Consider the following 14,522-nt stretch of genomic DNA (forward strand, 5'->3'; position numbering starts at 1 on the left):
CTGTTTATCATATGGCTATATATTCATGCGAGTCGAATAAGTTGAGTTATATGTGTGTAGAAAATATGTCTGCCAACTTGTTATACCCCTATTGAAAATACAGTAGTCTCATGTCGAAGAAATAGAAAAACAGTAGTCTTTATTTTAGAAAGTTTATTTATTAGTCTGGGCATCTAAACAAAGCACTTCTGCTTTTGAAATGTTCTTGTTCAGCAAAAGCAGCCCACCTAACCTGTCCCTATAAATAGTCTAGCATAAGAGCTCAAAATTCAAACAACCTTAAGCTTCAAACACTTTTCTCTATAACCCAGTTCTCCTCCTTTTTTTTTTTTTTATTGCTGAGTTAACCCAGTTCTCCTCCTCATAAAGCCAAACCAATATAACCATTGGATTGAATTCAGTTCGGGTTCAATCCATTGTTTTAAGGTTTTAAGAAACTCAAAGGCAACCTATGAACTCTTGAAGATTAGACACGGTTTGTCCGGTACCAGTTCCTATCTTCAAACAAGATTTCCAAACTTATTAAGATCGGGATTGTCAAGATGGACAAGGTTACAAGATTGGCTTCAGAGAATGGGATAGTGATATTCAGCAAAAGCTCCTGTTGCATGTGTTATGCAGTCAAAATTCTATTTTCTGAGCTCAGGGTGAGGCCCACAATTCATGAGATTGACCAAGACCCTGAAGGCAGGGAAATGGAGAAAGCTCTCATGAGGTTGGGTTGTAATGCACCTGTACCAGCTGTATTCATTGGAGGAACGTTGATAGGATCTACCAATGAAGTCATGTCCCTCCATTTAAAAGGCTCGTTGAGTTTATTACTGAAGCCTTATGAAGCTTTATCCTAAATTTACTACTCCAACAGCTTGTCAGAACAATAAATTTGGCTCAAACTAGTAGTGCATCAAGCGCCATATGGAATTATATTTGTAGTGTTTGTGTGAAGTACTGTGTAGCATTTGATTACCTATAGTGTGTAATATGTTTCCTATTCTTAATGAAGTTGACTTTTAAGTACACTCTGTTTTCAAGTGCTTTATGCAATTTAACTTGAATGTAATTTTTGGAGTTGAGACTTGACAGTTGTTCTCTGCTTCCCTGTTTGACTGCAAAGCAAGTAATTCACTTCCTATTATGACCAACAGAAGGGAGTATGTAGTCCTGGTCCTAACAGAGGGAACTTTGATATATATAACAGCCCTGGAAATCAACAGCCCTTGAGAGTTGTACATCAGTCTCAGGATCCCCTTTATAGTGCATAGAAGTATTTCCATAAGCATTTCAACATAATCATCTCAACATGTATCAAAAGTTCCAGCAGCACAGAAGCCATAGGCATTTTTACTTCATCAATTTCCAGAGAACTTACATCTGTTTGAGTGCGTGTGTAACAGGGTCCTGCATAGAAACTCAGTGATATATTTTTTAGCACCGGCAATAATTGAAGAGGAGGAGGGGTTATGCAAGCAAAAGAAAATTTGTGTCAATTATAACAATTTCCCAAAAATAAAAATATTTCTGGGAGGGAGAGAATCTAACTTTTGAAATCCTTATTGCATTCCTCCATACGTGAAAGTCCAAAAATAAAAATTCTTAACTTTCTATACTGTGCTGCCATTGATTTTTCAACTTTTTGGTAAAGAATAGTATTCCATTCCTTGCCTTTTCCCCCACTTTAAACCTTTAAATTGTTCTACCTTTCATTCCCTTAGTTATGTAACATTAGTCAAGTGACTATCGTCAGTGTAGTCACAAAAAACCTGGACCCATCACTATGGTAAAACTATTTGTACTATGTATCATCAGAGTGGGGTAGCTAAAATCTTCATTAGTTTCCCTTTCTCATTGCCCCTTGTACTACTCTAGCAAAGTATGGAATATCCAAACGGGGAGAGAGAGAGAGAGAGAGAGGTTGCTGGGGGGGGGGGGGGGGGGGGGGGGGGGGAGGGATGGAATATTCTTCCACATTATCTCAGAAACCTGGATTTAGTAATCAAGTTATAGGGGCTACATACATCAGTAAAAAATACCAGTCTCTTTTGAGATGGATATAAGCATAATCTTGCGATTAAGTTCCATTCTAGTTTTTTAACCCCCGCTAAAAGATATTCTCATCAGCTCAAGTATTCTTCACTGTATCAAATGGAATAATGAAAGTGGCAAAATCATTCTCATCTTTACTAAAGAAAAGTCTGAGAGTGTGAAAACCTGGAGCTAGTTTAATTTGTCGATTACATAACTACACAAACAATAATATGTGAACTGAAAAAGAATATTTGTGTACATTTAGGTTGAGCTAGGACAGGCACTGAAAAGTTAGGGCAAAAAAAGAAAAGCATTTGCATTTTCTGGTAGGTTTGGATGGCCATTAACATCTGGGATATTATATTCTCTTAGCAATGCCAAAGATGAAAGAAAACAAACAAATGTGGCTAAGAAACTAAAGAAAAGAATATCATCCATGTGCGGTCTGACTCAAAGAATCCAACCAAACCAAAATACTTCTTGACTTTTGCTGATCAGTCATCATCAATCTTAATCGAGAAAAATTCTTCAGGAGAAATCGATATGTGACGTTTGTGAAGTTACATTTGTTGTCAAGAAATGAGGAACAAGTGGTCGATTTGTACCTTCCCGTGCCTTTGTTTAACCCACCAATCTGGGCTGACACAAACTCCATGCATGTATTCTTTCTCTTTCAAACCGTTTAGACACAGATATTTTTTCCTCGGCTGGGAGGAAGGAATTGAAGACGACAAAAGTATAGTAGGATGGTCTCTGTATATGTCATAGCGGACTTTCCCCAATGAGTACTCCAACTTCTCTATCTATACGAAATTACTAAATTTGGCATCGAAACGAATTAAATTGATAAAATATTATTAATAAATAGCAATTCAATTCGCGAAACCTCCAATCAACTTGCATGACACAAATATATTCTAATTTTAAATTTTATAAATGTTTAATTTATATGTACTCTTTTGTTATTGAGATGTAATATTAATATTAGTAATTAACTACTTAGTATCTCAAGCTTTTATTTTGTTAATATATAATTTTATTTTATAAAATTATAATTTCTTTTACGCTATTGGTTTGATGTCGGCAATAAAATATTTTATCGTAAATCTAATTGTAATTGTAAATGATTTTATTTAGTTATCATGTGTATTATATATGAAAATTATATTAAATAAACGAGTTAGCTCAACCCCTTCATATGAAACGAGTTAAATGGGTTGAAGCAGATTAAATGAATTGAAATAGGTTTAAACAATTTAAATGGATCATATCAAGAATTATTAAACAACCCCTTCATATGATTTGACACAATACGAATATGACTGCAAACACAAATTGACACCCCTCTAAGTTGTGGGTACATTGTTACAACTTAATCTAAACACATTTTTTTCTTTTCAAAGTATATATAGTTGGTCCTCTCAAGATACATCACATTAAAAGACAAAGAACTACTTGATAAAATTTTATGATTTCTTTTTAAGCAATGTTACTTGTCATCTCCCATCACACTTGCTGATGTGCCACATTTTATATGGCTACTTTTATAAACTACTTATATAGCTATCACTTGAAATGTAACAACGAGTCGCATCACAAAATATGATCGGAAATGACAAGATCTAGGTGAAGGTAAGTATTACTCATATGAGTAATGCTATTTATCATCCTAATTCTCATCATGCTCCTATCATCTTATGATTTGGTATTAGATAATTGGAAATTATTTATTATATTTCATTTGTAAACTTATCATTTAATGCCACATCATAGAATGGTGAGAAAATGATAAGAATTATGATGATGAATAGATTTTTTCTACTCATATTTATCTGGTCTAAACCACAACTTTTTCACCTAGCAGGCATAGACCTGTCAATACCAAATAACATTTTTTTTCCTTCAAAAGAGTCTGGAGGGACGAACAGTGCAGGGACAAGTCCCTAGCCTCTACTCTAAGTGCATGAGTTGCGACAAAATAAAATAGGGCAAAAAGAATATTGTTTCTACATGGAGAAGATTCAAGTATCAATTTATAAAATTTCCTATATTATTTAGATAATCCCAAATTATTGTTATTGACTGCATATTCTTTACTTGAAAAAAAAAATTAAATATTAAAGGTTCCTAGGGCTTGAATTTCATCAATTTAATTCTTTCAATGAGTTTAACATGGTTACTTGCATAAATATTTTACTAATTACAATGGCTGAATTCCCTTTGTCATGTGATATCTTATTTCAAGGTATAACACATACACCTATATCAATCCTATGTCTACTGTCATGATCACATAAATTAATATAAATTCATTATATTCTATGGAATTTTTTAATGTAGGTCATAAAGGTGTGTATTTATTTCTAAATTACACTGTCAGGATTTGATGAATTCATGAAATAATATTGAACTTCAACTTTTGTTACTTCATTCAACATCTTAAACATGTAAATTCATGGACAGTAAATTATAAGAATGAAAACTGAAATCATCAAATTGCAATTAATAAAGGATATTCAATACAACCATACTCAAATCATATTAAAAATTCAATGATTACATCCTAGCCCTAGAATAAGAAAACTAGCAAATCATAACTGATAAAACAATCCAATTATTTATCAAACATAAATTCGAATTGAACATCATTAATAACAATTTAGCAATTAAAAATTATAGAAAGAAAAAAAGAATTATGTAATTGTAAAAATCGTGAGCTTTATTTTTTCTCTTAGAATTACAGTTGCTCCTTTCAATCCTCTTCTTTCAATTTTGTGCCAATAATACTCTTATATATGGTAGAAAAAAAAAACAATAAAATTTTCCTGATTTCTTAAAAAAAAAAAAATCACCTGACTTTTTGGACTTATCTTGGTAGCCATGTATGGGCTTTAAGAGTTTGAATTTTGAAATCTTTATTATGTACAAAGTTATAGACCTTTAAGATAGCTTTCTAACCCATCAAAAATTGCATCAATCGGATATATAAATAGAAAGTTACGGTCAAAATACTAAAATATGTCCAGACTGTTTCCTAACACATTTCGAATTTGAATTTTTTGTAGATTCGTTTTGTGATTCCTTTTTTTCCTTTCTTTCTTTTCTTTCTTTCTTTTTTTTTTTTAGAACTTAATTCACTAACAAAGATGGAGTACAAATGAGGTATCACAAATCACTCCTAAATTCTAAAACCCCAGTACACCTAATGAGTTCTCAAATATCACAAAATTAATTCTCTCTTTTTTTCTAGCCACACTCACCTCTTCTCCTTACAAAAATGCATTTATATATATAACATGGCAAATGAATTAATTTTTCTGAACATTCGCTCAAGTGAAATGTCGAGCATGCATCAAGCAAACAATCTATTTGAAGTTAGCTTGAGCGGATGTTGAACGAGCAATCTGTCTGAAGTTTGCTCAAGCTAAGGTCAAGCCAAAGTTCACTCTAGCCAAGTCGAGCCACAGTCAAGCCAAGTTTTTAGAATGACGTTTTCAATAGGAAATCAAGCCACCATCCCAACAAATCTCCACCTTGGCTTAAATTTCGTCAAGTCTGAACAAAACAAGTGAATTCCGCACCAAGAAGATCGAAAAACAAACTCCTTCATAAATCCTAAACAGAACACAATGTCTATCATTGAAGAACTCAATTTCCACCCAAAGTCTTCAATTTCATACACAACTTAACCAAATTAGAGGCTTGGCCCTAATGAAGAGTCTCAATATCTCCACACAAAGACAAACACACTACAATACAGATTACTTACTTGAACAACCGCTTTCGAATATACACCAAGGCTAAAAATAAATATTTTCTGTCAAAGTAAAAATACCACCAAGTTTGCATGAGCATATCTTGAAGGAGTCTACATGAGCATATCCCAAAGGTGGCCAAAATGTGTCCTTTAACTACACAAAAAAATTGTAAACTTGCTTTCACTGTGCCAATGCCAAAATCAAAATCATGCTCATTTTCAATATTATAATCTAGAGTACCATCTACACTCTATCGTGAAACTCTTCCAACAATTCCACCTTCTTACTATAACCATTCTCTCATTCGCTATGGAAGACAGCAAACGCTGTGAAAGAAGAACAGTTCACCTAATGGCAAGCTATGTTGACCGCTTCACCCAAATCTGTAGACAAGCCTGACAAAACCAAAAGCATGCTGCTGGCTCTCCTCAAGGGTCTGATTCATCTGTTAGTTACCCCATTTCCATGTAGTAGGTCAAACTATATGGTCTAAAAAAAGCTCTACCTTCTTGCTTGTAAATCACTTGTCTTCTCAAGTGCTTGAATGCATCAGACACGTCATTCATTGCTTCAAAAACCAAGTCCAACCTTTTATCAAAATGGTCATCAAACAATATGAGTACAACTAGGACACCACCTTGCACAAAATTTACGCCAAAAATCAGCACAAATATACTATAGTAAACTTGATTCTGTACTACTTTACAAGAATACAATGCCAACACAAAAATCAAGCTTCCTTATCTCGTGATCACACAAAGAAAAAAAATACCTATCACAAATGACCACGCTCTTTCACCCATATGACCCAATCACATTTGTCATAAATGAGTAGTGCCTGAATTTGAACCTTGTAGTTGCACCAATCATTATCTCACCAAGAAGAAAATAAAGACCTTATGTTTTCTTTCCTGTCATTATCACCAAAGAGCTCTTGTAGATTCAAATGGCTCCACCATTAACTGAATACTGATTACCAAATGAGTCAAGAATGTCCAAAGATATAATATTTTTCTTCAAAGATGGAATATTCTGAACATTAGACAAAGTTATGACAGTTCCATCATACATATTAATTTTGACTGAACCAATCCCAACAATATAGCAAGTCATATCATTCACAACCAAAATGAAAATCATCGTTGATTGATTCATAAGTAATGAACTAATCTCTTTTAGGACACATATAAAACGTATAAGGTCAATCCATAACCCATTTGTCATCAAAACGGCAGCGAGAGTCGAGCCGCTGACTACTAGGAAAATATCAAAGTTGATAGTATTATCAACAACACTAACAACATTGAGGAAATTGCTTCCTCATTTTTTAATCTGAGACACTCATTTTTGCAATGGTCAAACTTGTGATAATAGTGACATTTAACATTTTTCTTGTTAAATTTAAAGTTGCCACTAGAATTACCCCTACCCTGATCCAAACCTCTTCCACCAGATCTACCACTAGATGAATATTTCACAAATAAGCTATTGGCTTGATTAACCATGCCTTGTAGGCAATCTTGTTCTCAACTCTTTAGAATTCAAAGTAGATTTTACATCCACCAAGAAGAGGGTATATCTATTATATAACATTGAATTTTAATTAAGCTGAAATATTGCATATCTCATATATTTAAAATCAATATATTTTAATTATTTCATGACATTATTATTAGTTTTAGATGAAAAAATGGTTAATAGGCATAAATCTTAGTTATGATTTAAATCGATTAATATCATGGTTTATGCTTACTTTTATAACCAGTGATTGAATTGGACAATATTCTCTCACGTGCACAACACATTTATGATATTTCTTTCCTTTCAATTTATTTCGGTTTTCTATTTTGTTATTTTCAAGCATCTAAATAAATAAGATGCTCGTTGGGACAAACATTGCTAAGTGGAACCACATGCAAACCAAGAGGCTACACTCGTCAAACTAGAAAGAAGAAGCATATTAAGTGGGAAACACATGGGACCTAGCAGATTTCATTCTTTTCTTTTGGACAGAACACAAGAAAACAAAATTTTTTGTTTTCGTTATGGACAGACAGTAGCAGCAGTGGGGTTGGTTTCCCAGAGAAACAAAAGCAAAGCTTTGTTTCAGCAGCCAAGAATGCAAAGCAACAGAGGGTCCTTCAGTTTTGGGTCAAACTCAACACGCAAGTCTAATTACGGAAGACTACTTCGACAACTGCTAATGCACACACACATGGGGTTGTCAAACCTCCTTCCTTTGCCCTTTTAATGTTTAACAGGAATTGAATGAAGAAAGGCAACATAGAAGGACTTTTCTGGGCTGTAATGCAGAGAGAGGTACACTGCATTTCGTTTGGAGAAAAGGCGTTGGACGTGGGATTTTAGCAGAGAAAAAGACAGGGGCTCTCTTGAGAGTTTTCAGAAAAACTTGAACAAAAAAAGAAATGAAAGCTACTGAGGGAGGAAGCACTTGAGAACAGGGGCTTACCTTTTTGGTCTGGGGACACCGAAAGCAACAGGGAAAAAAAAAGGCTTTTTTGTTGGGAGCTGGGACTTCTTGGATGTCTCTCAGAAAGAGAAACACAGAGAGAGAGTGTGGGCTAGGGGCAAATTTAAAGAAACGGAGGGCAGAAGAGCTGCAAAAAGCTCAGTTCTTTTTCCTGGACAACAAAGGGAGACACAGGCAACAGGCTGGGGCTTTGAAGTGACACAAAAGCTCTAGTTTTTCTTGATGCTACACTTCAAGGAGAGGACTAGAAGGGACCAGTGCAGTTTTCATTTTATTTTTCATTTTTGGTCCGTAGAGAGTTTTGACTTGGGTTGGGTTACAGAGACTTTTGGCGCTTGAGTGATGTAGGAGAGTTTTTCTAGGGGAGCTTGAGTGAGACGCTAGTTTCTGGAGCTGCTGGGGACTTATGGATAGCAGGGGAGTCTCTTCTTGCATTTTTTCATGTTTATGGGAGACGAGAGAGAAAAGATAGAGGAGGTACTTTTCATTTTCGAAGCTTGGGGGATTTAGGAAGAGATGGAACGAACTATGTGTGAGAGAATTTATTTTTCAAAGGGGCTTCTTGGACGCAGACGGAATGGAAGACACTCTGAGTTCTTTTGGGTTCTATTTTCTCTTTCACTTCTTGCTCTCTTATGGCTATTTTCTAGTATTGAGTTTTGTATCTTATTTTAGTTTTGTCATGGAGAATATTTATTTGACTTCCATGGCTCTTGTGATGAATATGGTTAGCTAAATTTTTGTACTAAGGTTAGAGGTGAAGTCTAATAGTTTAAATATTGTTTCGGGTCATCTTTAAAATTTATATTAAAAATTTGATTGATTGAATGATTTTATTATTGAATATTTTAATTATTTATATATTTATCTTGATTCATTGTGATTTCTGAATACATTGGATTCTTGAAAAATCTCTGTGATGTTTAAATGAGTTTGTGAATGTCTTAACCATCAATCGTTCATGCTTAATCATTAGTAACTATTTTTCTTGACTTTAAATCATAAATCTTCTAATTAAACAAAAATATTATTCTAATTTAATTGAAGTAAATCGATTGGAAACAATATTCTAAATTATTAGACGGATCCTCGAAACTTTAATCATTCTCCATATCAATTTATTTTACTATTTTAGTTTTATTCTGTTACTTTAAAATCTTCATCTCAGTAATTTTCTCTTCTATTTGATTGAACATTCCTTTTTAGTAATTTTTTTCATTGTTTGAGTTTATTTTTCTTATCATATAAGTCAATCCCTATAGATTCGATCATGTTAAGTACTACAACACATGTATACTTGCAAGTAAAACTGTTCTAAATTTTTGATTCACTAGTTGAATCAAAGTTTAGGCGTAACAAGTTCACAAAGTTATCAAACAATATAGGCAATAAATGCAACAGAATTAAAGCTTGATATTCCTCGTCAAGTTTAATATCAATATTCCTTAATAATAATTTTGTTAAATTCATCTAAATGATCGGACATAGGAGCACCTTCCTTCATTTAGAGTGTATATAACTATTGCTTCAAATACAAACGATTGGTAAGGGACTTCTTCAAATACAAACTCTCCAATTTCCTCCTTTTAGACCCACGAAGGCCTCTTCATCAGCCGCTTCACGCAAACTCCATCAGAAAGTGATAACAAAATCGATCTATTCATTTTCTCTTCCTTTTCCTTTGTTGATATAGAAGATTCATCCGACACCTTCTCTTCCAAGACTTTCACCAACCTTTGTTGTCTTGACAAGGCCCTCATCTTGATGCACTAAAAGCTGAAACCGTTTTGACTATCGAATTTCTCTACATCAAATTCCACCGAAGCCATCTTTCTAGAACAAAGATCTTCCACAGAGTTTACGCTCTGATACCAGTTTGTTGAGATCGAGTGGAGATCTAGAGATGAACTAGATGCAAAGAAAGTAATTGCAGAAGCAAATCAGAGTCAAAACATAAATGAAAATCAACAATCACACAAAGACACTAAGATTTAAGTCGTTCAGATTAAAACGATAGCCTACGTCCACTGGCGGAGTCGATCTTCAAAGGAATTCACTAACAAATATGGAGTATAAGAGAAGTATCACAAATCACTTCTCAATTTCAAAGCTCCAATACACCCAATGAGCTCTCAAATATCACAAAATGAGTTCTCTCTCTTTTTTGGCCAGATTCACCTCTTGATCTCCTTACAAAAATGCATTTACAGGAATTAGATTTTCTTAACACTCGCTCAAGAGGAGTGTCGAGCGCATATCGAATAAACAATATGTCTGAAGTTCACTCGAGCGAACTGTCGAGCGCAAATGTCGAGCGAACAATTTGTCTAAAGTTTGCTCGAGACAAAATCGAGTTACAGTTAAGCCAAGTTTCTAGAATGACATTTCCAACAAGAAATCAAGCCATTGTTCCAACAAACTCTCCATTCTTTTTATACCTACCCCATCAATCCACAATGTACAATGATTTTTGCTTCCTAAAGATATCCAATGTCAATATTTTGTCTAATGTAGTTTTTCAAGAAATGTCCCTTTTAAAAATAAAAAATTCACTTGCTCTTCCTAAAAACAGGGAAAACCTAGTAATGAAGGTTAAAACGAATTATACTATGATTTAGCTTCAAAGTTGTGTTTTGGAAATGAATTAGTCTACATACAGTCCCCATTTGGGGATTGCTCATACAAGTCCATGCAATTATGTTTAAAAAAAATTAAAAATTACAATAATATCCTTTTCAAAATAATATTGTTTTCGCTTTTACCCTCATTTATTAATAGGATTACACACGCAATCCATCAATTAGGACTACAAATAAAATTTTTCTTTAAAAAATAGACCAACGCATACCATCTACACCTCCTTACCTTTATTTGAGAAAATACATCTCAAATAAAAGAGAGAACAAAATCCACCACTCAATATTGTACAAATCTAATAAAAAGTATATCCCACTGATTGCTTATATTATGGAACCGCGTATGATTAATCACCCACTTGATTTTTAAAAATACTAGTCATAAATCTACACAATGCAAAGGCCAAAATAATTGAATTGCTAGAACAATTTAGTCAAGCACCTGAAGTGAAAAGTAAAGGGTTTTTTCAACCCTAACCAATCTGAATCACTCAATGAGTCGTTTGAGTTTGTGTCATCCAGATTCATTTCGAGTCAGCCAGGTTCATATTGAGTTAAACTGTATTTCTTTGTCTTCATACTCTTACATACAATTTCTAATACTATTTAAAAATATAATTATCATACATTTTAGGAAAATGATAGTTATCCCCCTCAAGTATACCGCTCAAAATACTGTTAGTGTATTTATTTTTTTAATGTTTACAAAAGTTACCACTAGTGCATTTGTATGTTTTTCTAACATTAAAAGAAAAAACTAAAATGAGCCAGTGGTGACTTTGAGGGAGTTAATTGAGGGGCTGAGTAACACACTAAACATTTTAGGTTAATACTATACATAGACAAAAGATCTACTTTCTAAAAAATAAAATTTTTTATTTGAAACTTCACAGTGTCAATTTTTTTATATACTTTTCTATGATTTATCAGATATGATCTTGGATCTTTTTTCATTTTTCATGTGAGATATGGAAAATGATCTTTTATCACTTATCTTATTTTCTTAATTGAGTAATGTTTATTTCACCTTACTAAAAATTAGAAGTTATGTAAGAAAGCCAAAAAGAACAATCATTCTCAAAGAACTTTTACAAACTTCAATTATGAATTTATGAAAGGAATAACAAACAAACTGGAATACTAAAATTATCACATGTCATAAGATGCTTTGTGATAGTAAAACTGATTAATTTTCTTTTCAAAATTAAAAAAAAAAAATGTACAACTTTGCACTCCTATTGTTCCAAATTCATCAATTATCAAAATATATATATAGAGATCATACGGGTTAACCCGCGAACCCACAAGTTCAACCTAGATTTGATCTGATTAATACAAAATTCTATTATACAGGTTGAAATTCTATTATACACAATCCTAACCTTATTATTTAGTGTAGAACTTACAAATCGTGTTAAATATTGCCAGCCTTAACTTGAAATAAGAACCCAAAGACAAACCCACATCATCAATAGGAACTATCTCAAACTTGGCCAAATTAATCATCAAACCTAAAACTACTTCAAAACACAAGAGAAGACATTATTCATATATCAAATGTAATCATGCATGGCACATGCAGATAAATTTGGATAGCAAGTTATACAGCTTGTAATCCTTATAAATATGTATGTGTATATATATATTTATATATATAGTGAATGAATACACATGAGAGGTAGCAAGCTGCATGTCATGTCCAAAGTCATCTTGTTTTCTTGCAAAGAAAAAAAAAATAGCTTGATTATGGGTAAATTTTCTTGAGAGATTGCAACGAGAGTAGGCACCAACTAATTAATTCACCACAAGAAAACTACTTAATTGTGATCAGTTATTTCTTACGAAAATGACTATTTCTTGTTAAAAATAATCTGTTTTCATCTCAAATAGTTATTATCATAGTAAATAATTCATTACAAATATTCCTTTTTCTTATATAGTAATATTCTATAAAGTGGAGAAAATGTAAAGCATTAATGGAAGGAGAATAATGGTTTTGAGAGAATCCATTCACGGTTAAGACTAATGGTCAAGGAATGTACCAATAATTGTTTAAAGCTTCACATTATTATTATTAATTATTTGTAAATAATAACATAATGGGCTCCCTCAAGCAATTGATAATGGTTTAAGTGACTCTTGAGAATCCACTACAAGTCAGTGGAAGAAGAAAGCACAACTTCTTTAAGAGTGATTTTTTTATTATTTTTTTAATACAGAGAATCACATATATATTCCACCACGTTAAGGGAATAAATTAATGTACTACTTTAATCACAAAAGTGTTCATAAAATTATATTCTGTTCATGTGTTGTCTGCAACATTTTCACTAAGAACTCATGCTCTCAACCCCACAATTTCCTGATTTCCCAAACAAAGTTTCGATACTTGATCTCAATGAATTCGTAAGTAATCTCGAAGTACAGACACTTGGTATTCTTATCATATCTCAGAGTAATCTTGAAACTACCTATTTTGTTTGGATGCAGCATGTTTGCATTCAGATTCCATTAGTCCATACATCCTTTGACCTCTATCTCCTTTCTATATGGCTAGCCATTGAGCAGAAAGTGTTGAGAGTTTGCAGCTTTCGCATGCATCTTCCAATGTTCCTAAAGAGTTGAGAATGCAAACAACATTGAAAAATCCCACCAAGTTGGGTTTTGTGGTGGATGATCCAATTTGTCTAAAACCCCAAAGACCTAAAGAACATCTTTGGTGATCTAATACACACCTAATATCCTTGGTTGGTCTACTTACCTTCTAATTAAGTAAATCCCATCATCCATCTCTTACTTCTTCATGTCACAACTACTAATCATTAGCCCTACATTTCCATTTGGAAAAATATAGTTACAAGCACAATTGTGCACTAATCTGTGTACCAATGTGATGTGATTGGTCAAAAAGTAGATTTTATTGAAAACAGTGTTAATTTAAATTTTAAGTATGAATAAATCAGTATTGGTACACAGATTAGTGCGCAACTGTACTTGTATATAGCAAAACTCTTTCCATTTTAATCCATTCCTTTCGTCCTTTTCTTTGCTCTTTTTCTTTTTTTCTATTACTCATCTTGTTATGTTCGAGAAAAATTTTTTAAAATGTTTAAAATTTTAATCATCGTAAAACTATAAACACGGTGAAATATTATTATAAAAAATTTTATAAAATTAAATTTATAAATTAATATATCTTAATATTATTGTAAAATTATAAAATTATTTTTATTATAAAATATATTTAATATATTATATAAAATTACATGAATGATGATAAATTAGACCACTTCCAACAAATATACTATTTTAAGAAAGAAAATTCTTCGATAGGCTCTATAGGGATTGAGCCTAAGGTCTGATGAGAAGCCCACGTGTTACCAAAGAGCACATTGATATCCAACACTAACGGACTCACAAAGACAATTTACTGAACCCCAAAAGAAATCTGCACCATTGGATCCCCAACAGCCTCTCGCTCATCTAACGCTTTCCTGTAATGATCTAGCCACGTCGCACTCAGAACAAACCCGAGGTGGATTATGGTAATTTTATATAAAGCTCTTGGCGACGTGGGATACTTTGATTGAGGCAGACGCTCGGATACTTTTC

General features: G+C 33.0%; 1 protein-coding gene across 1 annotated transcript; it reads left to right on the forward strand.

Moving 5' to 3' along the window:
- Nucleotides 1-1,017, forward strand: LOC122317888 (glutaredoxin-C13-like). The gene has a single exon (XM_043134938.1). It carries the CDS (start codon nucleotides 543-545, stop codon nucleotides 846-848), a length of 306 nt encoding a protein of 101 aa, XP_042990872.1. The 5' UTR covers nucleotides 1-542; the 3' UTR covers nucleotides 849-1,017.
- The last annotated feature ends 13,505 nt before the right edge of the window (nucleotides 1,018-14,522 follow it).

The sequence above is a fragment of the Carya illinoinensis genome, chromosome 8 (genome assembly GCF_018687715.1).
Source record: "Carya illinoinensis cultivar Pawnee chromosome 8, C.illinoinensisPawnee_v1, whole genome shotgun sequence".
Taxonomy (NCBI): domain Eukaryota; kingdom Viridiplantae; phylum Streptophyta; class Magnoliopsida; order Fagales; family Juglandaceae; genus Carya; species Carya illinoinensis.